General features: G+C 43.5%; 1 protein-coding gene across 2 annotated transcripts in view; it reads left to right on the forward strand.

The window, feature by feature from the left end:
- stt3b (STT3 oligosaccharyltransferase complex catalytic subunit B) overlaps positions 1-22,238 on the forward strand; it is a 132,984-nt gene extending 110,746 nt beyond the window's left edge. Inside the window, exons 10-17 of one of the 2 annotated variants that reach the window (XM_068001202.1) lie at positions 359-570; positions 9,790-9,977; positions 14,248-14,419; positions 16,582-16,755; positions 16,862-16,975; positions 19,620-19,832; positions 20,762-20,849; positions 21,956-22,238. In XM_068001202.1, the coding sequence (XP_067857303.1) occupies positions 359-570; positions 9,790-9,977; positions 14,248-14,419; positions 16,582-16,755; positions 16,862-16,975; positions 19,620-19,832; positions 20,762-20,842 (1,154 nt within the window). In that variant the 3' untranslated portion in view covers positions 20,843-20,849; positions 21,956-22,238. The remainder of the gene's footprint in view (positions 1-358; positions 571-9,789; positions 9,978-14,247; positions 14,420-16,581; positions 16,756-16,861; positions 16,976-19,619; positions 19,833-20,761; positions 20,850-21,955) is intronic. The other variant, XM_068001210.1, reaches the window with a different exon arrangement.
- The last annotated feature ends 5,471 nt before the right edge of the window (positions 22,239-27,709 follow it).

Raw genomic sequence — 27,709 nt, forward strand, 5'->3', positions numbered from 1 at the left:
AATTAAGGATGCTATGTTGTGAATTACATTTCTGAAGCCCTATTTTTTGAGTTCTGATTTGTTAAAATTAGTTAGAAATATTATTGTCACCACTGCAATTCTGGATGTAAGTGTGTGCATTTGGAAAATGGCAAAAGTACACAGTACTCAAAGGGATATTGATTGCAAACTAGCAGAATGAATCCAAATCATGTTGTATCTATTACAGCACAAAACACTGGTGGTTATATGCACCGTGCTGGTTGATAGGAATTGTTGGTTTTCAGAACACTGACTGTTTGGGAAAGGGACTTTTCTTACACTTCTGTAAAGCTATCTTTGAATGTAAGCTGACACTGATGATCTAAACTCTCCACAGTTGCCCTTTATGCAATCAGCGCTGTTTATTTTGCTGGAGTCATGGTGCGTCTGATGCTGACTCTCACCCCAGTTGTCTGCATGCTATCTGCCATTGCTTTCTCCAATGTCTTTGAACACTATCTGGGCGACGACACGCAGAGGGAAAGTCCGCCTGTCGAGGACAGCAGCGATGAGGATGATAAGAGGAATTCTGGCAATCTGTATGACAAGGTAAAGGATAGGGAAGCATTTGAGCACAGCACCAGTGAGTTTGATCTCCACAGAAAGATGAGCATTAAGAACTATTAGTGCTTTGGTGCTAGGCTTAAGTTTCTGCTTACTGGTCAAAAAATGGTGATTTCCTGATTTTTGCCCCATCACTGTTGATGTTCTTTCCCCCCCACCCTGCCCAATCCCACCCGACCCCAAAAAGGGAAAGAAGGAAATTCGGCTGGTATCACCCCAAGATGTTCGTATGTCCTACAGGCCAATTGCAGAGAACATTGATGGAGGATTAGTTGAAGGGAAGGGATCACAAGTGGAGGATAACATCTGATGGGCAATGTCACACCCTTGTCCTAAAGTTTGCAGTTTTTAAAAGTAAATGTTTTTGTTCCATTTTTATTTGAAGATGAGCCATTTTAAGCAGAATTTATAGACTCTGCTTCAACAATGGTTTCTGGCAGAGAATTCCACATTCTAACCACCCTCGGTGTAAAGAAAGTTTTTCTCTCTCTTCCCCTTTAATTGTTTTTGTAATCATAAATTTGTGCCATCTTGTTACTCTGTTGCTGACTAGTGGAAACAATCTATCACCATTTGCCTTATCACAGCTCCTCATCTTGAAGACCTCGATCAAATCACCCCTTAATATTTTATCCTCTAGTGGGGGGGGAAAAAGCCATAACTTCTCAAGTCCTCCTTCATAACTGTAACTCTCATCCCTGGTAACATTCCACTGAATCTACATTCACCTTTTCCATTGCTTTCATATCCATCCTATAATGGAGCACCAAAATGTTACACAATGCTCCAATTGTGGCTTAACTAAGATCTTGTACAAGTTCAACATTACCTCCTTGCTGTTGTATCTTATACTTCTAGATACAATTTTCAAGTATTCTGTTTACCTTTTTATGGCCTTATCTACTTGCATTGTCTCCTTTTAATCTTTTTTGTATTTATACATCAAGATCCCTCAGCTCCTCTACTCCATTTAATGCATTTCAATTTAAGATGTAATTCAATAACTTTGAGCTTGAGCTAGTCTACCTGGAGACACTTCTTGTGTCTGTGGTTCTCCTGCTCACATAGTTTCCAATAAGTCCTGCATTGATCATGCATGTCCTGCACAGCATGGATTTTCACTATCCTTCCACAATAAGTGAACTCAAAACTCAAATAACAAAGTAGTTGCAAGCCCAACTGAACTTCAGTTTAAGCCAAACTCATTCACCTGCCTCCTTACTCTAGCTCCCAACAACTTGATTTCCTTTCACTTCTACAGTCTGCTTAAAACCTCCCTAAACAATTTTTATGCTTACACTTACCTACCTGATCTTGCAGATTCAGGTCCATTGTGTTACCTTCTCAGCATAGTCTCACTCTCTAGGCCTCTCACATCTATATATTTTTCTCTCTTTCTTTTATGTTTAAGTTTTACAGTCCGTGCAGTAATTGCTGTGTTGGCTACTTACTGCTAATAAATCTTGCTTAAAGCTTTCTGGTTGTTTCCCTTGGCCTCCCAAGTTACTTTTAGGGTGAAATGGTCACTCCAAGTCCTTAGTTAAGCCACAATTGGAACATTGTGTACCATTTTGGTGCTACATTATAGGAAGGATATGAAAGCAATAGAAAAGTTTAGTGTAGATTTAGTAGAATGTTACCAGGGATGAGGGTTACAGAGAGCTGAAGCACAGAGCGAACAGAATGAATTGTGAACCGAGTGGGAACTTGAGAATTTGGTGAGAGTGGAACTCTGTGGTAAAGTCGTGGGTGAATTGAAATTACAATTTAGTTTAAAATTTAACTTAACTAACTTGCGGTTTCTTTTAAAGTTTTAACAGTTAACAGAAACTGCAAGTCAGTGGCAGTTAAGTCAAACAGCTGTAGGTGATTGCCTGAATAGGGAGTAATTATTGTGAGCTGGAAGCTGATTGAGCAGTTGTAACTGATGTTCTTAAAAGGAGTATAAATTAGAAAGTTTTCTGCTGAAGCACAGAGTGGATCGTGAACTGATTGGAAACTTGAGAATTTGGTGAGAGTGGGAATTAGGCATAGAGGGGGAAGGAGGTGCTACTTTTTTTTTAAAAAAAGCAAAAAAAACACAAAACAGACTAAAGTATTAGTACCTAAAGCAGGGGGAGGAGTATCAGGACAGTTTGCTCCAGACCTCAGTCACACCTTAGAGGGGTACAGGATCAAAACGGGATTGGTGTAACTGATAGTCTACAGACCAAAGGGAGCCCAGGTGAGATAGAGAGCGAGGATCCGCAGAAACTGATCCTATCCAACAGGAACAATCGTACTTGCTACCTGTGAGGATAAGGATAAAGATGGTCACAATGCTGACCATGGCACCTTGGGGGAGGAGAGAAGGTGATATCTTTTTATTCATTCGTGGGATGTGGGCGTCGCTGGCAGGACCAGCATTTATTGCCTATCCCTAATTGCTCTTGAGAAGATGGTGGTGAGCCACCGCCTTGAACTGCTGCAGTCCACATGGTGAAGGTTCTCCCACAGTGCTGTTAGGTAGGGAGTTCCAGGATTTTGACCTGGCGACGATGAAGGAACGGCGATATATTTCCAAGTCGGGATGGTATATGACTTGGAGGGGAACGTGCAGGTGGTGGTGTTCCCATATGCCTGCTGCCCTTGTCCTTCTAGGCGGTAGAGGTCACTGGTTTGGGAGGTGCTGTCGAAGAAGCCTGGGCGAGTTGCTGCAGTGCATCCTGTAGATGGTACACCCTGCAGCCATGGTGCGCCATTGGTGAAGGGAGTGAATGTTTAGGGTGGTGGATGGGGTGCCAATCAAGCAGGCTGCTTTGTCCTGGATGCTGTCGAGCTTTTTGAGTGTTGTTGGAGCTGCACTCATCCAGGCAAGTGGAGAGTATTCCATCACACTCCTGACTTGTGCCTTGTGGATGGTGGAAAAGCTTTGGGGAGTCAGGAGGTGAATCACTTGCCACAGAATACTCAGCCTCTGACCTGCTCTTGTAGCCACAGTATTTATGTGGCTGGTCCAGTTAAGTTTCTGGTCAATGGTGACCCCCAGGATGTTGATGGTGGGGGATTTGGCCATGGTAATGCCATTAAATGTCATGGGGAGGTGGTTAGACTCTCTTGTTGGAGATGGTCATTGCCTGGCATTTGTCTGGCGCGAATGTTACTTGCCACTTATCAGCCCAAGCCTGGATGTTGTCCAGGTCTTGCTGCATGCAGGCACGGACTGCTTCATTATCTGAGGGGTTGCGAATGGAACTGAACACTATGCAGTCATCAGCGAACATCCCCATTTCTGACCTTATGATGGAGGGATGTTGTAGGGGATTCAATAGTTAGGGGGACCAGATAGCATCCTTTATAAGCAGGATCAAGATTCCCACGTGGTATGTAGCCTACCCGGTGCCAGGGTGAGGGACATCTCGAACCGGCTTGAAAGGATATTGGAGAGGGAGGGGGAGGATCCAGTCGTTGTGGTCCATGTTGGGACCAACAACATATGAAAGTAGGCAAGAGGTCTTGTTCAGAGAGTACCAGGTGCTAAATTAAAGAAACAGGACCTCAAGGGTTATAATCTCTGGAATATTACCCGAGCCAGGTGCAAATTGGCGCAGGGATAAGCAGATTAGGGAGGTGAACACATGGATGAAGGAGTGGTGTGGGAAAGAAGGGTTCCATTTCATGGGACACTGGCACCAGTACTGGGACAGGAAGGAACTGTACTGTTAGTGGAAAGGATAAATAGGGTGATCACAAGCATTTTTTAAACTAGTAAATGTGGGGAAGGCTCAGGTGGAAAAGGTAGTATAAATAGTAATTCTAAAACAAACTAAAAGGAAGAGAGTAGAGTAATAGTGAGAATTTATGCCTTGGGCACTACAGATAAAGGGAAAAAGTTTTTAAAATATAAAGTAATTAAATCATGAGAGAGAAATATGAGAAAAACATTAGAGCAGAAGGACAGGTTAGGGTGTGTGGCCCAAATAAGTGTTCTTTATACAAACGCACGGAGTATAAGGAACAAATTGAATGAATTACAGGTGCAAATTCAACTCAGAGGGTATGACATGGTAGCCATTACTGAGACGTGGCTGCAAGGCGGTCAGGACTGGGAACTGAATATACCAGGCTGTAAAGTCTACAGGAAGGATCGGGAAAGTGGTAGAGGGGGAGAAGTAGCCTTAGTGATTAAGAATGAAATTACTTCAATGATAATAGAGGATATAATGAGAGGTAAGCAGGCAGTGGAGACTATGGGTAGAATTAAGAAATAGAAAAGGATTTAAGACTGTAGTGGGAGTTGAGTATAGGCCCCCAGGTAGCAGCTGTGAAGTGGCAGAATGTGTAATTGCAGAGATTAGACAAGCTTGTAGCAAAGGCGGTGTGGTTTTAATGAGGGATTTTAACTTTCATAGATTGGGATAAACAGACGAGCTCATGTCAGAAAGGTAACAAATTTCTTGTGTGTTCAGGACAGCTTTCTGCAACAAGAAAGCAGGCCATATTAGATTTAACAATGAGTAACAAGCCAGATTTAGTTAACCTGACGGTGTGTGAACATTTATCTAATAGTGATCATAATATGATCGAGTTCAATGTTGTTTGAAAGGGAGAAACCATAACAGCTACTAAGATTCTAAATTTAGGTAAGGCTGTCTTCAATGGGATGAGACAGGCTGCCCACAGTAAACTGGGCAAATCTATTAATGGGTAAAATGACAGATCATCAGTGGGAGGTGTTCAAAAAAGAATTTAACATGATACAGAACCAGTTTATACCCCTAAAGGGCAAGAGTTCTACTTGCCAAAAAAACAGCCATGGACGACAAAAGAAGTAAGGGACAACATAAAACTTTTTTTTTAAAAAGCATACAAAAAATAGCACAGATCCTGGCGACTGAGAGAGATGCAAAGGGTGACAAAACAGATAGTAAGAGCTACAAAAAGGGAGTATGAAAAGAAACTTGCAAGGGATATCAAAATCAACAAATTTTTTACAATTCTATTAGGAAAAAGAGGGTGGTCGAGAGCATTGTGGGCCCTTTAAAAACTGATAATGGTGATATTGTAAATGAAAATGAGAAAATGGCAGACATGTTAAATAGTTACTTTGCATCAGTATTTACAGTAGGGGAAGAGGATAGCATCCTGGACACCCAAAGGTAACTAATTCTGAATCAGGGATGGGGTCTCACCATAATTAAGGTAAGCAAATTAACAGTAATGAAGAAAATAATGACACTAAAGAGTGATAAATCCCCAAAACCAGATAGTTTCCACCCCAGGGTTTTAAAGGAAATAGGTGAAAACAATGCAGATGCCCTAACTATAATCTTCCAAAGTTCTCTCAATTCAGGAACCGTTCCTTTAGATTGGAAAATTGCACGTTATTCCGCTATTTAAGAAAGGTGAGGGGGGAAACCAGGGAATTATAGACATCTGTTGTTGGGAAATTACTAGAGTCTGTAATTAAGGATAGAGTGACTGAACACCTTGAAAATTTTCGGCTGATCAGAGAGCCAGCATGGATTTGTAAAGGGTAGGTCATGCCTGACAAACCTAATTGAATTTTTTGAGGCGCTGACTAAAATAGTGGACAGGGGAATGTCTATGGATGTTGTTTTATATGGACTTCCAGAGGGCATTTGACAAAGTTCCTCCATAAGAGACTGTTAGCTGAAGTTGAAGCTCATGGAATTAAGGGCAAATTATTGACCTGGTTAGGAAATTGGCTGAGCGGCAGGAGACAGAGTAGGGATAATGGGCAGGTACTCAGTTTGGCAGGAAGTGACTAGTGGTGTCCCACAGGGATCTGTGTTGGGGCCTCAACTATTCACTATTTATTTACAACTTAGATTACAGGATAGAGAGCCACATATCCAAGTTTGCTGATGACACAAAGATAGGCAGCATTGAAAGCAGTGTAGATGGAAGCATAAAATTAGAGAAATATTAATAAATTAAGTGAATGGGCAAAACTGTGGCAACTGTAGGGTCATACACTTTAGACCGGAAAAGGATTGACCAGAGTACTTTCTAAATGGTGAAAAGCTCAAAACAGTGGAGGTCCAAAGAGACTTAGGGGTCCATATACATAGATCATTAAAATGTCATGGACAGGTACAGAAAATAATCAAAAAAGACTAATGGAATGCTGGCCTTTATATCTAGAGGACTAGAATACCAGGGGGTAGAAGTTATGCTACAGCTATACAAAGCCCTGGTTAGACCACACCTGGAGAACTGTGTTCAGTTCTGGGCAATGCACCTTAGGAAGGATATATTGGCCTTGGAGGGAGTGCAGCATTGATTTACTAGAATAATACCTGGATACCAAGGGTTAAAGTACAAGGAGAGATTACACAAACTAGGGTTGTATTCCCTGGAATTTAGAAGATTTAGGGATGGTTTGATCAAAGTTTTCAAGATATTAAGGGGAACTGATAGAGAGCACCTATTTCTGCTGATTATGGAGTCGAGGACAAGGGGGCATAGCCAAAAAATTTAGAGCCAGGACTTCCAGGAGTGAAGTTAGGAAACACTTCTACACGCAAAGGGTGGTAGAAGGTTGGAACTCTCTTCCGCAGATGGCAGTTGATGCTAGCTCAATCGTTAATTTTAAATCTGAGATTGATAGATTTTTGTTAACCAAACTTATTAAGAATACAGAGTTAGGTCACAGATCAGTCATGAGCTCATTGAATGGCGGAACAGGCTCAAGGGGCTAAATGGCCTACTCCTGTTCCTTTTTTCCTATTTTATGAGCTGTTCTGCTTTCTGTCATAGGAAGTGGGAACCAACACGAGGGAAAAACTTACTTGACCTCATCCTCACCAATCTACCTGTCGCAAATGCATCTGTCCATGACAGTATTGGTAGGAGTGACCACCGCACAGTCCTCGTGGAGATGAAGTCCCGTCTTCGCACTGAGGACACCATCCAACGTGTTGTGTGGCACTAACACCGTGCTAAATGGAATAGATTCAGAACAGATCTAGCAGCTCAAAACTGGGCATCCATGAGGTGCTGTGGGCCATCAGCAGCAACAGAATTGTATTCCACCACAATCTGTAACCTCATGGCCCGGCATATTCCTCACTCTACCATTACCAACAAGCCAGGGGATCAACCCTGGTTCAATAAGAAGTGTGGAGGAGCATGCCAGGAGCAGCACCAGGCGTACCTAAAAATGAGGTGCCAACCTGGTGAAGCTACAACTCGGCTACATGCATGCTAAACAGCGGAAGCAACATGCTATGGACAGAGCTAAGCGATTCCACAACCAACGGATCAGATCAAAGCTCTGCAGTCCTGCCACATCCAGTCGTGAATGGTGGTGGACAATTAAACAACTAACGGGAGGAGGAGGCTCTGTAAATATCCCCATCCTCAATGATGGCGGAGTCCAGCTTGAGTGCAAAAGACAAAGCTGAAGCGTTTGCAACCATCTTCAGTCAGAAGTGCCAAGTGGATGATCTATCTCGGCCTCCTCCCGATATCCCCACCATCACAGAAGCCAGTCTTCAGCCAATTCGATTCACTCCACGTGATAGCAAGAAACGGCTGAGTGCACTGGATACAGCAAAGGCTATGGGCCCCGACAACATCCCGGCTGTAGTGCTGAAGACTTGTGCTCCAGAACTAGCTGTTCCAGTACAGCTACAACACTGGCATCTACCCGACAATGTGGAAAATTGCCCAGGTACGTCCTGTCCTCAAAAAGCAGGACAAATCCAATCCGGCCAATTACCGCCTCATCAGTCTGCTATCAATCATCAACAAAGTGACGGAAGGTGTCGTCGACAGTGCTATCAAGCGGCACTTACTCACCAATAACCTGCTCACTGATGCTCAGTTTGGGTTCCGCCAGGACCACTCGGCTCCAGACCTTATTACAGCCTTGGTCCAAACATTTACAAAAGAGCTGAATTCCAGAGGTGAGGTGAGAGTGACCGCCCTTGACATCAAGGCAGCATTTGACCGAGTGTGGCACCAAGGAGCCCTAGTAAAATTGAAGTCAATGGGAATCAGGGGGAAAACTCTCCAATGGCTGCAGTCATACCTAGCACAAAGGAAGATGGTGGTGGTTGTTGGAGGCCAATCATCTCTGCCCCAGAACATTGCTGCAGGAGTTCCTCAGGGCAGTGTCCTAGGCCCAACCATCTTCAGCTGCTTCATCAATGACCTTCCCTCCATCATAAGGTCAGAAATGGGGATGTTCGCTGATGATTGCACAGTGTTCAGTTCCATTCACAACCCCTCAAATAATGAAGCAGTCCGAGCCCGCATGCAGCAAGACCTGGACAACATCCAGGCTTGGGCTGATAAGTGGCAAGTAACATTCGCGCCAGACAAGTGCCAGGCAATGACCATGTTCAACAAGAGAGAGTCTCACCACCTTCCCTTGACATTCAACGGCATTACCATCGCCGAATCCCCCACCATCAACATCCTGGGGGTCACCATTGACCAGAAACTTAACTGGACTAGCCATATAAATACTGTGGCTACAAGAGCAGGTCAGAGGCTGGGTATTCTGCGGCGAGTGACTCACCTCCTGACTCCCCAAAGCCTTTCCATCATCTACAAGGCACAAGTCAGGAGTGTGATGGGATACTCTCCACTTGCCTGGATGAGTGCAGCTCCAACAACATTCAAGAAGCTCGACACCATCCAGGACATAGCAGCCCGCTTGATTGGCACCCCATCCACCACCCTAAACATTCACTCCCTTCACCACCGGCGCACCGTGGCTGCAGTGTGTACCGTCCACAGGATGCACTGCAGCAACTCGCCAAGGCTTCTTCGACAGCACCTCCCAAACCCGCGACCTCTACCACCTAGAAGGACGAGCAGCAGGCACATGGGAACACCACTGCCTGCACAGTCCCCTCCAAGTCACACACCATCCCGAATTGGAAACATATCGCCATTCCTTCATTGTCGCTGGGTCAAAATCCTGGAACTGCCTTCCTAACAGCACTGTGGGAGAACCTTCACCACATGGACTGCAGCGGTTCAAGAAGGCGGCTCAGCACCATCTTCTCTAGGGCAATTCGGGATGGGCAATAAATGCTGGCCTTGCCAGCGACGCCCACATCCCATGAAAGAATATTTTTTTAAAATATGGTGTAGAATGTAACTAGAATCTTACTGCTATGTTTGTTAAAACTTCATTAAGTGTTTGAAAGAAAATATTCTGACGGTCTGTCTCACTGATTCCCATAGGCGGGCAAGGTGAGAAAGCATGTGTCTGAACAGGAAAAGACTGAAGAGGGACTCGGTCCAAATATCAAGAGTATTGTTACGATGCTGATGCTGATGTTACTGATGATGTTTGCTGTACACTGTACCTGGGTGACCAGCAATGCATACTCCAGCCCTAGTGTGGTCCTGGCATCGTACAATCATGATGGGTAGGAAATTTGTATATCTTTCTTTTGTTAATGGGTGTAATGTAATGTAATTTCATTTTTTTTTGTGTGCCGGTGACATTTTAGATTGGGTGGCGGGGGCGGTGTGGTCAAGTCAAGTCAATATTTCATTCATCTTCAACTTGTGCCTCTGCGAAATGTGGATTATTTTTCAAGAAAAATTTAAAGTTTTGTACACAATGTATTGGTGAAATGATTGTGACGTTCTTGAAATTATCACTGAATCTTGTTGGATCTTTTAGTTGCCCAAAAATAAATTGGAGATTTGGAGTATGGTTCAACATTTGCTGGCTTAAAAATGTGCATTGATGTGTAATCACCTAGTGGCATCACTAGTGTTGACACATTTGGCACTATTTACTATCTCCTTGGAATAAAACTGTATTTATGAACCATCCATTCACTGTTGGGGAGCTTTGGAGTCAGCTTTATCCCAATGGGCATTTCAAATTCATGGAACCTGATTAGGAATATCTCGGTGAATGATACTAATTGTGAGTAAGTTGTCTCTTTGGTGTAAAACCTTGATACTGTAGAGCCCACATTTCATTCCACACAAGGGCACAGGGCTTCTTGGTTGTTCTTACTGTATTTGACCTTTAATGTTCAAAAATATAATGGCCCAGAATCTGAATGTCTTAGTCTCATTGAGGACTGAGCAAGTTGTTGAGTCCCTGCTGATGGTTTCCTAAAAGTCAACACCTGCGATGCCCATGGGAGTCACTCTTCCAGCATTCTTGTCGGCCTCTCGAGTATGATGTTTGGTAATGCAGTGAAACCTGTACAAACGGACACCTGCAAAAAGCAGACATTTATTGACAGTTAACAACATACATTGTAACAGATACAAGCTGCACCTGGAAATCACTGATACTCACAAATTACGAGCTACGGATAGCCTTCAACGCACCAACTCCGTTTACAACTTAAAACACGGGACATGCAGTTCAGCGTGAGGCGGCAGCGGGTGAAAGAAACGGCTTCTGTGGAATGGGGCGCTCTTCACCCAGCATCCGTAGTGGCAGAGAAACAGCTCTATCTCTGGGATTGAATGTTTGCACGACTCTATCCCAGAGAAACCGCTCCATCTCTGGGTAAAGAACTCCCTATTCGACAAAAGCAGGGAACTGCACCGGGCAACATCGCATCTCACTCCACCAGTATTCAGGCGCTGGTGAACCGCTAACAGCCCCCTACCCACCCCCAGCACTTCAAACATTAGCAGCTGCAGCACATGGAGGGTGGGGGGGGTCCCAGACAGGGGTCTGCAGGACATTAATTCTCCCCCCCCCCCCCCCCCCCCAAAATTAGGCTGGGATCTCCCAGGCACTTTGGTCCTACAGCAGCCATCTCACCCTGTGCAGGCTGACAATATCCCAGGATCACAACATCCTTCCCTCAATGGAAAATGACCCTGGGTTGACAGTGAATTGGGAAACGCAACGAACAGAAAATGAACTGAAATCACATCCCACTGGCAGAGCTCCAGACTTAGGCACAATCACAGGTGAGGGCGAGAAAAGACGGAACACTGCAGGAGATATAGCTAATCCTGGGATATTTGGCTAATCCAGTTTATGGTACATACAACGACCATTTTGAAAATAAGGATACCCGATGCAAGGCCCTTAGGTGTCCCTAATTTACAAGTTTCACTGTACATAGGTCAGTAGCTACCGGTGGCAGCCAAGATTTGAGTGGGTCCATCATGACAATTTGGGACCATTGTGTGTATCCCAGGTAGCTGGTTCCATGGTCTATTGGGCTTCCCTGGCTAAGGGATTTGCAACTATATTTTGCCATTATTTCTATTCAAATACTTTCTTTTCCCAACTTTCCTTCTTGACCCATATGCTAGCTGACAATGGAAATGTTTCCCTCTTGCCTCTCCTTTCCAAACCACTGTCGTCACCCCCTCCTTCTCAAAAAAAAAAACACCCTTGACCCCTCTGTCCTTGCAAACTGCCACAGATTCCATTCCCCTCCCTGGCCACTTTCTCAGGTTGAATCAAACTCTTAACAACCTCGGCATCCTATTCGATCCTGAACCGATCTTTCAACCCATATCCCTCTCCTTCAAGACCACCTATTTCTACCTCTACAACATTGCCCGTCTCCACCCCAGCCTCGTCCCATCTACTGCTGAAACTCTCACTTATGCCTTTTGAAGCCTTCAGACTCGATTATTTCAATGCTCTCCCAAGCGGCATCACATTCTCTACAGTCTGTAAACTTCAGCGTGTTCCAAACTCAGCTGCCCGTATCCTATCCTACACCAAGTTGTACCCATCCGTCACACCTGTCCTTGCAGACCCACATTGGCTCCGGGTACCTCAATGCCTACAATGTAATATCCTCAGCCTTGTGTTTAAATCCCTCCATGGCCTTGCCCCTCCCAATCTTTGTAACCTCCTCCAGCCCTACAACCTCCCCCCCCCCCCCCCCCCACAACCACCTCCAGAAATTTGCATTCTTCCAACTCTGGCCACTTGTGCATCCCCCTGCCTTTGCCCCACTATTATCGGTTGCATCTAGGCCCATATTCTGGAATATTTTCCCTAAACCCTTCCATCTCTCCATCTTTAAGACCTTCCTGGAAACCTACCCCTTTTACCAGGCTTTTAGTCACTCCTTCTTTGGCTTAACATCCACTTTTGACTGATTATACCACCGTGAAGTGCCTGGGCATGTTTTTCAAAGTTCAAGGCGCTGTATGAATTCAAGTTGTTGGTTTTGAGATCAGTGGCTAAAGACTGGTCAAGATTTACTGTTTTAGTTATGAGAACCTAACAGACAACAGAGGACACAAAGGCCAAATTGACTAAAGAGAGCAGTACTCTGGGTTAAAGTGACAGTTTTCATCCCCTTCACCCAATCTCATCTAAGCAACTGATCTTATTCTACTGCAAATGTTAATTATATTCATTATGCATTTTAATGTTTCTTTTAAATTAAGATCTAAAGAAACAGTAACTACAGCATAAGTGGGTGAAATTTGTCGTGCTTCTGTCAACATCTATTCAGATTGATCACCTTGTCCTGGGAGTCTTTGTTTTTCTTAAAAGTGGGCATATTTCCAATAATGTGGTCTCCTGGGAGATGGAGCAGCTTTAACAGATAAATGTTGTTCAGCCACTGGAGTTCTTCCTGCAACTTCTGTTTTTATAAGTGAACTTCCTCTCTCCACTGCTTTCCACTACAGCGCCATGGTTGCCATGGACCTGTTGCTATCTCCAGTGCTCCGATGGTTTCACTTATGGCTGAATGCATTGATAGTGTCAATCCAGTCCCTCTGGTGCACGAGTCCACACAAAACAGTCCATCATTCAGCATTACCTACTTTTAGATTGTGAATTTCAGAGGCCATAAGAGTAGCTACTGTGAGAAACAGCAAATTCATACTGGTGCAGTAGGTGTACTGCTGTGAATTGAGGCAATCCACTGATAGAGTAGAGAGAGGTTGTCTTTGCTTCTGGTCTGTACTATACCTGATCTTGCAGTGTTTGATCCTGGCAGTAACATCCCTTGCATTGATCAGCATACTAATTGAAATTATTAATAAAACAGAGCTTTGATCTGTAATGACCTTTTCATATCAGCAGTACTTTATTGCCTATTTACAAAGCCTATTAAGTTAAAAGATTGGGAGAGTGGTAAGTGGCTCCTTTCAGTTCACACACTTTTGTAATGAAAGTACTTTGAAACTGGAACTGAAGCTTTGAAATAGAAATTGCTAGATGAAAAAAGACTCTGGTCTATCATAAGAGTTGTTGACCAAGCATAGCGATCAATTAATCTACAACAGACCTAGAACTGTGTTTTGTTTAGTCCTAAAGTCAACCTGTGTAGTTTTTTTAACTCCTTTTCATTTTGAATCTTCGCCCAGAAAGATATATTAACAGATTTCTAAATGTGCAATTGTGCAAACTAATAATATGCAGCGACGTTTTGCAATTAAGTCCAAAGTAAAACCCACACATTTAAAATTTCAGGCATTCACCAATTCCAGTTATTGAAAGCTATCCTGTCTGCTATCCTAAAATATATTTCCCAGTTTGATGCTGCATTGTGTTCAGTCCTTTCGTTGAACTGTTAGCCTCAAGGCATTGGTTATTTGCTTACAGAATAATTGCAGAAAAAGCTGAAAGATATAGGAGAGTCAATGGACTTGACTATTTTGATATCTAGCTGTTCTGTATAGATTTCTACTTTGAAATATATTTTGATAATTTTAACATTTTGTTTTTAAAAGCACACGCAATATCCTTGATGACTTCCGCGAGGCATACTATTGGTTGCGACAAAATACAGATGAACATGTTCGCGTGATGTCTTGGTGGGATTATGGGTATCAGATTGCAGGAATGGCTAATCGGACAACTCTGGTAGATAACAATACGTGGAACAACAGCCACATTGCACTGGTAAGCAGCCTGAACAATAACAGTTTGAGTCTCTGTTCATCAGCCAGAACCTAATTTTGCAAAGCAGACCAGAGGCACTCTCTTATCTCCGAGCCCCTCGGGCCTGTCTTTTGTTACCTTGTATGGGTGGTGTTGCTCTAAAAGCTTTGAGGCGGTAGCTGTATGTGAATTGTCTGGAATCGCTGGTTCCTGGAGCCTCATGACGCTTCACATACAGTTTGGTGTCAGCACTTCCGCTTTTAGATTGGTCCAAAACTGTTGTGTGTTTGGAGCAGAATACAGTCAAGGGAAAAAATATCCAAAGGGTGAGCGTCCTTTTGCAACTGTGGGGATGTTTTAAGTCACAAATGTGACTTTCATTTTTGGCTGCCACACCTTAATGTATGGGGACAACTGCCTCGTCTCTCTCCATCTCTCAACCCCGCCCCCTGTAGAATCATAGAAAGGTTACAACACGGAAGGAAGCCATTCTGCCCATCGAGTCCATGCCGGCTCTATGCAAGAGCAATCTAGCTAGTCCCACTCCCCTGCCCTATCCCCATAGCCCTGCAAATTTTTTCCTTTCAAGTATTTATCCAGTTCCCTTTTGAAGGCCATGATTGAATCTGCCTTCAGCACCCCCTCGGGCAGTGCATTCCAGATCATAACCACTCCCTTTTTTAAAAAAATAATAATTTTCCTCATGTCACCTTTGGTTCTTTTGCCAGTCACCTTAAATCTATGTCCCCTGGTTCTTGACCCTTCCGCCAGTTTCTCTCTCTCTCTCTCTACTTTGCTTAGACCCTTCATGATTTTAAATACCTCTATCAAATCTCCCCTCAACCTTCTCTGTTCCAAGGAGAACAACCCCAGCTTCTCCAGTCTATCCGTGTAACTGAAGTCCCTCATCCCTGGAATCATTCTAGTAAATCTCTTCTGCACCCTCTTTAAGGTCGTCACATCTTTCCTAAAGTGCGGTGCAGTGTAGTAGAAAAATGCAGTAGACTGAACATTTACATGCTGCTTTAGCATTGCCACCTAAGATGCTTAAGTGGATCTCTGCCTCCAGAGGCAGTCATGCCGTCTTATTTACCCTGCACTGCTGCTTGCTGGAATCGCAGCTACTGCCATCAGTGCTGGAAGGTAAATGCACCACTAGGTAGCACAAAAGTGGATGGGATATGTATGTGTATGTCAAAACTAGTGTTTACATTGTTTTAGATTTTTTTGGGGCCTTAGTGGTTAGGATCTGGAATGCACTGCCTGAGGGGGTGGTGGAGGCAGATTCAATCATGGCCTTCAAAAAGGAACTGGATAAGTACTTGAAAGGAAACATTTGCAGGGCTATGGGGATAGGGCGGGGGAGTGGGACTAGCTAGATTGCTCTTGCATAGATTCAGTGTGGACTCAATGGGCCGAATGGCCTCCTTCCATGCTGTAACCTTTCTATGATTCTATGATTAAGACATTGGCTGTAAACTGCTGAATAAATGTCAGCACTGGCTGGCTACCTAATGGTGACTCAAAGTTAAAAATTTGGACTAAAAACCTTGTGTGTTTTTGTTGAAATACTATTTAATGTTCTATATAATGCATATCTGAGTTGACAAGTCATCTCTAACCTCTGATTCAGTTAATCAGGAGCAATAGTTATTGAAAAACCTTGATTATTGGTGCATTTGACAATTACCTGTGCTACGCAGTGCCGCGGGATCCAACGCGCTGTGCTATGCAGTGCCGCAACTCTGGTAAAGCCCAAGTTCCCAGCATCCCACAACACAACAGTGATTACACTTCAAAGTACTTGATTGGCTGTAAAGAGCTTTGGGACATCCTGAGGTCATAAAATGTGCTAAATAAATGCAAATTTATTCTTTCTATAATGAGCTCTAGTTTTAGTCATATCACTAGGAGAAGCCTACAGTGGAAGCCAGATGTGTCTATACAGGGAGGGGGCATCACTGGGATTCTCTCTCACTACCTATCAATCAGTTGCAGACTAGTGTTGGTAGAGGTGGAGTAGATCACTGGCCTGTCCTCTGAGCAGTGGGTATCACTCAGAATGTAAGTCACAGGCCCTAAAAATTAGTAAAGCACTGATGTATGATTTGTTTTGTTCACTGTTCAGTCATTCAGTGCTTTTATAAGAGGGCTCCGTAACATTGATTGCCTTTATCTTCCAGGTTGGAAAGGCGATGTCGTCCAATGAGAGTGCAGCCTACCAGATAATGCGGAGTCTAGATGTGGACTATGTGCTCATTATCTTCGGTGGAGTGATTGGCTACTCTGGTGATGACATCAACAAGTTTCTTTGGATGGTCAGGATAGCAGAAGGAGAGCATCCGAAGGACATCCGGGTAAAGTGATGCCTTTTAGTTAAAGGCTGGTCAGACGTTTGCTAATGTATTTGAAACCCATCTTTGCTGCAAGTGCTAATTACTAAATGTATTGTGTAACTCTTAGGAAAGTGACTACTTCACACCCCAGGGAGAGTTCCGTGTGGACAAGGCTGGCTCGCCAACTTTACTGAACTGTCTCATGTACAAGATGTCCTACTACAGATTTGGAGAGATGCAGGTAAGTGGGTGTGGTTAGTTATGATTGTCTATTAATCATAATACTTTGGATATTTCTACTCAGTCAATTCATCCCTGTGCAAAAGACCCTATTTAACTCATCCATATCGGATGAATATTCTGTTGAAACTTATTTGATTCCTTCAAGGTTTCCAAGTTGCAGCCAACTTGTTAATGTTTTGGATCAGTAAGGATGAGCTCAATGCATTTTTGGATGTGTCTGCATGTTTTTTTGTGCTGCTCAAGAGGAGAGATAATAGTGCTGGGGAATGGAACACTTTCCATTTCAGACACCCAACATCAGTGTCAAGCACCCCCAGGTCAGGTATAGGATAGTGAGATGCAGAGGGAAGTTCCCCTGCTTTGCCCCATCAATGTGCCTCAGTCCTAACCTCAGAAGAGTACTCCCTACTGCACCAGAGGTTTCCCTCATTAACCATCCAGTGGCCTTCAAGTGCAACTGCCAATTTAATGGCAACCTCTCAGCTGTTTTGTGCTGCTTGCCCTCTGCCCACTAGGAACTGGATTGAGACGATGCAAACACATTTCACACATTATCTTTACAAGTCTGCAAACAGAGCAGACTTTCTTGAATCCATCTGCACTGGGCTGGAACTCTGATCTCTGAGGCGATAGTCTAATCTACTGTACCACTCAATCTCTGCACAGATTAAAATTTTCATTTTTGTACAATGGCTACAACACTTCGAAAAATGTTTTGTTTACTATGACTCCTTGCTCCTCGCTTACCTCAGGTTTTTAAATTTATTTGATCCCTTTTTAGTCACTCCATTCTCTGTGGCATGCACCATTCTCTGATTTGATGTCAGTTTGGCTCAGTGGTAGCATTCTTGCCTTTGAGTCACAAGATTAGTGGTTCAAGTTCCCTTCCAGGGACTTGAGCACATAATCTAGGCTGACACTTCAATACAATAATGAGGGAGCGCTGCACTGTCAGAGATGCTGTCTTTCAGATGAGACGTTAAACCGAGGTCCCATATGCCTGTTCGGGTGGGCATAAAAGATCCCACGATGCTATTCGAAGAGGAGCAAGGGAGTTCTCTGTGACCTGGCCAATATTTATCCCTCAATCAACACCAGCGAAACAGATTCTTTGGTTATTTATCGCATTGCTGTTTGCGGGACCCATGCTGTTAACAAATTGGCAGTTGTGTTTACCTATATAACAGTAACTATACTTCACAATAATTCATTGGCTGTGGTGCACTTTGGGATGTTGATATCAAACAGGAGTTGAAAGAAGAGTATGAGGAAGTGATTCAAGGTGTGGTCCAAGAAGTAGATTTTAAGGAAGCTTTTGAAGGTGAGAGATGTAGCAAGACAGAGGGCTTTGGGAAGAAAATTTCCAGGCCCAGAGACTAAAGGTATTATTATTGACCGTGGAAGGTGACCTACCAAGGTCAGAAGAGCAAAGCATGCAAGCTGGGATGAGACTGCAGAGGTAGGGTGGCCTTGGTGGTCTTAAGCATCATAAATTTAATGCACTGGAGGACAGATAGCCAGTGGAGGTCAGTGAGGACATGGGTGGTAAACAAGCCAGACTAATATAGGAAAGGAGGTAGGTGGTGTAGTTCTGGTGGAGTTTTCTATGTTAAAGGTGCTATGTAAGTGCAAGTTATTGGTTCCTTACTACACTTTTTAAAATCAGTTTGGCTCTAACCAATCCTCTTCTCACTGGAGTTAAAGTGCAGGGAAGAACTTGGCAGGTCAGTGAAGATAGCATAGAGAAGTTGAGCCTGGAAGGGACAACAGCATGAATAAGGTTTCAGTAGCAGAGGGGGTGAGGTAGTAACCAAGGTAGGGATGATGTGGAGGTAGAAATTGGTAGGCTTGATGGTGGACTGGATGTGGGGCTTGAAGCAAAGCTCAGGATGAAACAGGACAAAAAGTTCTGTACTATCTGGTTCAGCCTGAGAGCGCAGCCAAGAAGGAGGATGGAATCGGGCTAAAGTGCAAAGTATCTGGTGAAAATTGAAGAGTATGACTGGTGGATTTGCCAGTGTTGAGCTGGGGAAAATCGTGGCCCATCCACAATTTTATGCAAGACAGCTAAGGGATAAAGCTGGGTGCCATCAGCATGCATGTGGAAGCTGACCGGCAAAGGGCAGCATGTAGATGAGAAATACGAAGAGGCCAATTGTAAAAACTTGGTGCACACTGGATATGGCTGTAGGCACAAGAGGTGCAGTTATTGTAGTAGCTGATCTGGCTATGTTGGGGTGTGTAATGATGAAATCATGGAAGTGGATCAAGGAGGTGATGAAGCATGGAATGGTTAACCATATTGAAGACCATGGAGAGGTCAAGAAGAATAAGGAGGGATGGCACACTGCAGTTGCAGTCACATGGCATATAGTTGATGGCTTTGGCCAGGACAATTTTGGTTCTTTAGTTAGAGAAACCAGAATGAAGGATTTCGAACATAGAATGAAGAGAGGGGTGGGTGGGAGTTGGGTAGTGATGGGTTCAAGAAGCTTGGAGAGGAAGGGGAGGTTAGACGTGGGGTAGTAGATGAGCAGGATGGAGAAATTGAGTGCGAACAAATTTAACTTGTCAATAACTATCACCTGAGATAGTTTGGTGAGATGGAAAGTATCGCTGAAATTTTAACACTTGTTTTGCAGCTGGATTTCAGAACACCACCAGGGTTCGATCGCACTAGAAATGCTGAAATTGGTAACAAGGACATCAAGTTCAAGCACCTGGAAGAAGCCTTCACCTCAGAGCACTGGCTCGTGAGGATTTATAAAGTCAAGAAGCTGGACAACCGAGAGAAACTTGACCATAAACCAAGAGTAACTAACATAGTGCCCAAACAGAAGTATTTATCAAAAAAGGTGGGGTAGCCCTGTGAGGACAGAACTTTGTACATAATAAAGGTTTGCTTCAGTCACCAAAATGTCCTGCCAAATCAAACATGTTGCTGATTATTGTCCAGCTTGTGAAGAAACAAAGTAAAAGGAAGCCTAATATTTTTGAAAATGAACTTTATATAAAAAAAACATTCAGGATATAAAATCTGCCCACTTACTCCTCGGCCCTTTAGGGCTAAGCACCAACTGTGCCCAAGCAGAGGGCCAGGTGACGTGCTCCCAGCGGTCCAAGAACGTTTCTCCCTGCAGGTTTCTTTTTCTCATTTTATGGTGCCTCATGAAGGATTAAATTGATAGCATCATCACTGCAGCATTTTTGCAACATAATGTGCAGGGGTGTTACTGGAGGATAACACTGCTCTCTATATTCTAATCCATGTTGAATGCGGTTGGCAGTCGACAGTATTTGAAATCAATGAAGCTGTCATTGACGATGTCCGCCTATATACTGACCTTTTACCCCATACCGTTTAATTTGTTGCTTCGGTGCTTAGTTAGGCAACATATGTCGTGCTGACGGAAAAATGTAATGAGTTTAATCGATGTTACACTGTTACCCTGGAAACCGCTAAACGTTCTTGTAACCAGGTTTTTCATTGGCTCAGTGCCTCCAATTGTTTGGCTTTTTAATGTTTCAGACGATGTCTTAACTGCAGATTTTGCTCGTTTGATCTGAAGATAGAAAAGCAACCAGCCGTGAAAAAATTGCTGAAAGCTTCTGTAAACCTTTTCCCTCTTCCCCGCCCCCTTGAAAAAAAATACTGTGTGGAAAGGCGAGAAGATGGCCTTTATTTTCTAGTGAACGTGCTAAATTAGCTGTGAAATATTGGCGGTGCTGTGTATAAAACCATGAGAATTGCAAATTAGTAATGCTGTCCATCTTTATGCCCTAGACCTCTAAAAGAAAGCGTGGGTATGTGAAGAACAAACTGGCACTGAAGAAAGGCAAGCGATCCAACAGGAAGACCAACTAAACCATCTGTGAGCCCTGACAACAGGCAGTTGTCCTTATGACAACCAGTCTTTGCCTTTACCTACAATCGGATTCCACTGCAACACAGGGTTGCATGCATTGCTCGAGAGATTCAGACAGTGTCTGAGCCCCGTAAATCTATTGGTTGTATATTGACACCTGTTTATAGAGCCATATTTGATTGTGTTGGCAAGGCAGACAGCTGCTGTCCAGGGGTAACAGCAGAATTCTTATTGGTACATATTATCCTTCATTTTTTTTTAAAAAGTTTTTTTTTAGAAAAAGAAAGTGGGCTAACTGCACCAAAGAAGCCTCCTCTTTGTTATCGCCAGCACATGTGTACTTGCCAACCATTTGAAAGGGACAATAAGGAAGGTTTCACAGTTTATTTTGGCTGGGGTGGGGTTCAATATCAGGTGATGAGTACTGATGACTGGAGATAAATTAAATATATAGTACAGGATTTGCACAGGTTTGTTTGGTGTTCTCCAGTCCTTTATGGGAGTGAGCAGTGTTTCTAGCACAATTTTACAGCCTGTTTAAAGCAAAACACATCAATCTGAGGGACGAGGACCAGAGAGTCTGCCTGCACCATCATTCTTTGGTTTTTTTTCTCCTTCTCTCACTTGTAAATGGTCGACGAGTTGGGAGAATTCTTTGATTTGAGTGGTGGTGGGGGTGGGGGGGAGGTTTAGAATTAGACAAATGGACCGAGGGGATTGGTAAAACATTTTGCACTGCAGAGGGCTGGCAGTTACACATGTGCTTTTTTGCTATCTACTAGATTTAAAAACAAGAGGGTTTCCTCCTTGCCACAGACGTGTTCATTTTGTTCCCAGTAACATACCTTTCCCTTTTCTCACTTTGTGCTTTCTCCATACACTTGCCTTTTAAAGAACGATAAGCCTCTTAATGAGAGAAAAGCAAGTCATTTCGTATGTAGGGCTATAAAACACTTGGTTAGTTTTGAACCAGACAAGTTTGTTTTTTTTTAAAACTAATATATTAATTTGTGAACGGTTCTACAAAAATCAATGCACTATTGGTAAAATCTGAGGCAGACAAATCTCTTCATTGATGGTGTTTTCTTTCCTTTTTTTCGTTCTTTCTGTAGAGAAAGCCCAGTCTTGATACAACCTTTTGAAAAGTTCCTTTACTGTGAGATGACCAGTGAGTAATGAAGGCTCTTGGATGATACCTGCTCTTAACATTTAGTTGATGATCCCCTTTCTTCCTGCAAGGGGTAAAATTGTAATTTTCTATGTATGCAGCTCTCTTCAATGCAAAAAAAAATAAAAATTTAGCTGCAGAAACTATTGGTGTAAAAAAAAATTAAAGAATAGTATGTACCGTATTTTGAAAACATTTGTAAATTAAACTGTGCAGTACATGCCTTATTGCTGCTTCTGGATTGTAGTGTTTTTTTTAAAGAAACAATTTTTTTTTGATTTGGGTGGGGGTGGGGGTTGCTTTTCCTACCCTGGTATTTTTTTTCATTCTTTCAGACTTGTAGTTATAGTGACTACTAGTCTCTGTGATCCAAAGTAAACTAAAATTATGACTGTATTTAATTCTTATGGGGCGGGCAGGGCACAGGAAAGTCATTTTTACATTATTGCTTTTAGTTCAGACCCTGTTGTTCAACTGTAGCCAAAATAAATGTTAAATTGAAGTTTGTGTTAAGAAAAAAAAACTTTTGTCTTTCTTTCCCCAATTTTAACATGAAGGTGTTAGTTTTTGTTTTACTTGTGCATAGGTATTTTGATCAGTATTTTGTGGCAGTGACACAAAATCTATTCCAAGGTGTGAAAACATTGCAGCTTAAAACAGCTGCTCCCTCCCCTGCTACATAACATGACTTGGTGTGGCCGGCTACTGTTAGGGTGATACTCCCACTCCCACACTTGTCTTGTGCCAGATCATCAGCCATCATTTCTTTCCACAAAGCAGCTGAGACAAAGCACAATGAACCCACTCCTTAAAGTAGTTTTAAACTGCGTCCAGTTTACAGCTTTTCCACAAAAAACAAATGTTTTGATGAGCTAAGATTCAGCAGTCATGTAAATACTATTGGGTTGAGCCACGTTGTGCAATATTCATAGCACATGTCAAGTTCTTGTGGTCTTCCTTTGTCTGTTGTTTGAACAAATGCATTTGGGGAGATGAGGCGTGCAGGTTTGCACGTGCATTTCCTATAGAGCTCCCAATCTCTCGACTACTGTCGGGAGGCGAATATCAGGCCACATGTTTGCCCGCAAGTAGGAAGATAAAATTGGACGTTGAGCCATTGTTCTTGTCCTTTTGGCCAGTCGTTGCTTGAAAACTTGGAGCATATCCATTTTTTATTTTTTAACCAATATATACTTTGCCAGTTTCCCATTGATTGGTTATGAAGTCCTCCATTGCTCAATGACCTGAACTATCAATGTTATGTGAAAAATTGATATTGAATTGTAGCCAGCTGGATTCTAATAGATTTGCTGCACTTTACTCATTTTTTCTGCCTCTGATTAGAGGGCAGTTGACAAGTGACTTGAGATATTCTCATACAATGGATCAAGCACTTTAGTGATGTGAGCTGACCTGCTCTGCTGGAGCAGTTGCCACCAGCCAGATGAGGATCTGCATTATTTTTATTTCCAACATATGTCGAATAACATTTTGGATTTTTTTTCTCCTCTGGTTGCTTGCTCACATCATTCTGGGCATCTGAGAGATATTCAACAAAGTGTTTCGCAACCAGGACTACATGTCTTCCCCCAGGATAAGTTTGCTGGGAAACCTGCGCACAATAGCTTCGCACTCAAACGGAAGAAAAAATGCTCATCACATTAAGACTGCCAATCTTGTGGTGTTTTGGGAAACCAGGTGTTGAAATGTGACATATGGTCTTGGGATCAAAGCTGTGTCAACTGCTAATATCAAGTCCCGGATCGGCCAAAATTCTTTTCCAAAATCGCTTCACCTAGCTGACCCCTGTCCCTGCCTTCAAAAGCCTCCTTAAAAACCCATCTCTGACCATGTCTTCAGTTTCTTTCACTTCCTCTTACTGATCACCGTTCCCCACCTCCCCACCCTTGCTCTGGGATATTCTTTTACGAGGAGCTCTTTGAAGCCATCCGGTTTGTTTTCTAGTGTCTCTGCAACTGGCTTGATCGTGCTCCAGACTGCCCATTTGAGCTGCACCTAGTTTTGTGCAATTTCACCTTCTGTTTGACCAGGGCTTACAGCCTCACATCCATCCCCATATTCATAACGGTGCCCACTAATGTCCCCACCTCACCCCCACCACTGATGAAACCCAGAACTAACGAGAGGATCAAATCCTGTAATGTTCTCTTCACCTGCCATCATGCGTCCAGCCTTCCTAAACTTCAGCTAAATTCAGAATGCTACAGGCTGAGCCCTCTCCCATATGAAGGTCTGCACACCCACCACCCTGTGCCCCAATGAATTTATTCCACAATTTTAGTCCTCATTTTCAAATTGCTCTGGCCTTGGGGCCTAACAGAACTTGAATGGGGTGGACTAAGTTCTATCCCGCATCTCAATTCCTCCAACTCCGGATTATCGCTTGCTTACCCTCTGCCATTGGAGGCTGCCATTCAGATACTAAGGTCCTGCTCTATGAAGTTCTCTTCCAAAATCACTTCACCTTGCTGACCTATCTTTGCCTTCAAAGGCCTCCTTAAAAAGTCATCTCTGACCATGTCTTCAGTTTCCTTCACTGTTCCGTTACTGTTCACCTCCCCACACTTTTAACATACTCTGAGATATTTTATGATTCCATGTTCCCATTCACAGCTACTCTAGACCGACCTTCTGGTTCTTTACTTGTCCCATTACCGCCCTCCTTGCCTTGCACCATCATCCCTTTTGTCATTTAATCACTCCTGCCCTCTACCCTGTCACAGACCTTCCCTATTGTTCTTTCCTCCCCTCTGCTCCCTTCCCCCACTCCCCACTCCCACTTTTCCCTGGCTCTGTACTTGCTTAAAAACTTAACTCTTTAACACCTTCCAGTTCTGATGAAAGGTCTTCAACCTGAAACATTAACTCTGTTTCTTTCTCCACAGATGCTGCCTCACTTGCCGAGCATCCGTAGCATTTTGCATGTGATTCTATCTAACTTACCTTTTGAAAGGCAGGTTGTATTAATATCACCACAAGAATAGAAATGATTAGACCTACCCTGAGAGCTGGTGCTTAATGAGAACTGCCTGGTGAAGGGTTGGTCCTTTGAGATGAAGCAGATGGATTGAGAACCAATTTCTAGTTTAAGTAAGAAAAGCAGAAATCCCATAACACTGAAGAGGCGGATTATTAATATGTAAAGTGAGTCTTAAGTGTTGAGTCCTGAACTGCAGCAGTGTATTTATCTGTTTCTCCACTTCCAGTAAAAGAAACCCAGACCAAGAATGAGTCAGAGCTGACTTGCATTGTGTAATTGCAGCTTTGGAGGAGCACTCACACCTCTTGCTGTCACAACCATCCTCCTACCATTATCGTGCAACCCACTCATACTAATTGTGATACCCGCTTTTTGAAGGAACTTTCCCAGACCTTTCTTTGAAGGATTCATCCAAAGAAAAAGACGTTCCCTGCATACAAACCTGTAATCATTTCCAGACCTCAAGTTATATCAAACCCAATTTACCGGCTAAGTTTAAAATGATAGACCTTGGCCCCCTTTTAAAATAAAAATTAAAGGCTAGAAACAGAAGAGAAGAAATAAAAAGGCAATGAAAATGAAAGTAATAAACAAAATAATGGAGAAAGAGAGGAGGAGGACAAGTTACAAAACAGCGATGGTGCTGGTGACACAGATGGAGTATACTACACCAATAAGGAGATATTGCATGATATTTAGATGTGTGGAGCATAGAATGGAATTTATTGTCTGTGATTCAAATGCCAAGTTTAGGAGGTTAACACAGAAATTGCGAAGTGACCTGGAATATATGAATTCAAAATGGTTTAGTTTTGTATCAGAGAACTTTTTTTTAAATTAGCAACCGGTTTTGTGTTTTTCTTTTCATGGTTGCCCTCGTCTGAAGGTGCTGACTCTTGGGGTCCAATTCTGCAGGGGCTGACATCGCTCTGGTACCTTGTTCAAGTAACCATTCTTCATGTGTGTGCCTAGACAGGTTCAGCAAGCTATTCAATAGCTGAGTCTGATCCTGTCAACACCCAAAGCCCCCCCCCCCCCCCGCCACACACACACACACACACACACACACACACACACACTTTCCAGCTGGGGTCCATAGATAATGAGCAGGCGTAGGCAGCCTGGCTGTTTTTTATTCTCCAGTCATCCTAGTGCTGAGGGTCCAGTTGTAGCGCCCCATCACTGCCCTTGCTGAGTCAGGACAGACTGGGAACCAAACCTGGGACTTCCCCGTATAGCACCAGTAAACCCCTGGGGGTAATGATGTTTACCTGGGTTAACTTGCAGCAAGTCTGTTTGTAGAAATCAAATCATAAAATGCTGGAAATACTCAGCATGTCAGACAGCATCTGTGGAGAAAGAAACAGAGTTAAAGTTTCAGGTCGATGATCTTTTGTCAGAACTGGAAGAAGTAAAATCTTCAACAGTTTTTAAGCAGCCACAGAGCCAGGGGGAGGGCAGGAAAGAACAAAAGCGTAGGTCTGTGATGGGGTGGAGGGCAGGAGTGATTAAATGATAAAAGGGATGATGGTGTAAGGCAAGGAAGGTGGTAATGGGACAAGTAAAGAAACAAAAGATCGCTCTAGAGTAGCTGTAAATGGCAACAGCAGAACCATTACCACCACTTGCTGTCTGAAAAAATGGGAGCAGTGGTTATGATCTGAAATTATTGAAATCAATGTTGAGTTGAAATAAAGATTGTAAAGTGCCTAAACGAAAGATGAGGTGCTGTTCCTTGAGCTTACGTTGAGCTTCATTGGAACAGTGTAGGAAGCAGAGGTCAGAGTGGGACGGAGAAGCGTCTGGAACCTCAGGGTCACGCTTTTGCAGGCTGAACTGAGTTGTTCAGCAATCTGCATTTGGTCTCCCCAATGTAGAGGAAACTGCATTGTGAGCAGTGAATACGGTATATGCTACATTAAAAGAACTACAAGTAAACCGCTGTTTTGCCTGGAAGGAGTGTTTGGGGCCCTGAATGGTGGGAAGGGAGGAGGTGAAAGGGCAGGTGTTACATCTCCTGCACTTGCATAGGAAGGTGCCATGGGGAGAAGAGCAAGTGATGGAAGAGTGGACTAGGGTGTCGAGGAGGGAACGGTCCCTTCGGAATGCTGAAAGGGGAAGGGGAAGATGTGTTTGGTGGTGGGATTGCGCTGGAGGTGGTGGAAATGGTGGAGGATGATATGTTGAATGTGGAGGCTGGTGGGGTGGAAGGTGAGGACAAGGGGGACCCTATCATGTTTCTGGGAGGGAGGGGAAGGGGCGAGGGCAGAAGTGCGGGAAATAGGATGGACACGGTCGAGGGCCCAGTCAACTACAGTGGAGGGGAATGCTGATATGTCTTCCTTTATCCTCAATCGAGAATCACTGGTGTGGAAGGTGGCATCGTCAGAACAGATGAGATGGAGAAACTGGGAGAATGGAATAGAGTCCTTACAAGAAGCGGGGTGGGAGGAAGTGTAATCAAAGTAGTTGTGGTAGTCGGTAGGCTTATAGTAGATATCTGTGGAAATATGGGAATAGGGCCTGTAGGGTGCTGCAGAGTATATTTCAATCCTGTTCCAGGTGATTGCCATGTTACGTAAACTTTCCCCCCCACCACCCCCTTCCCCTGTCATTAACATCACCTTGCTTTGCTTTAGGATAATACCAGAACTGAGGATATACTTACCAGGAAAGGCTGAACAGGCTGGGGCTCTT

The sequence above is a fragment of the Heptranchias perlo genome, chromosome 2 (genome assembly GCF_035084215.1).
Source record: "Heptranchias perlo isolate sHepPer1 chromosome 2, sHepPer1.hap1, whole genome shotgun sequence".
Taxonomy (NCBI): Eukaryota; Metazoa; Chordata; class Chondrichthyes; order Hexanchiformes; family Hexanchidae; genus Heptranchias; species Heptranchias perlo.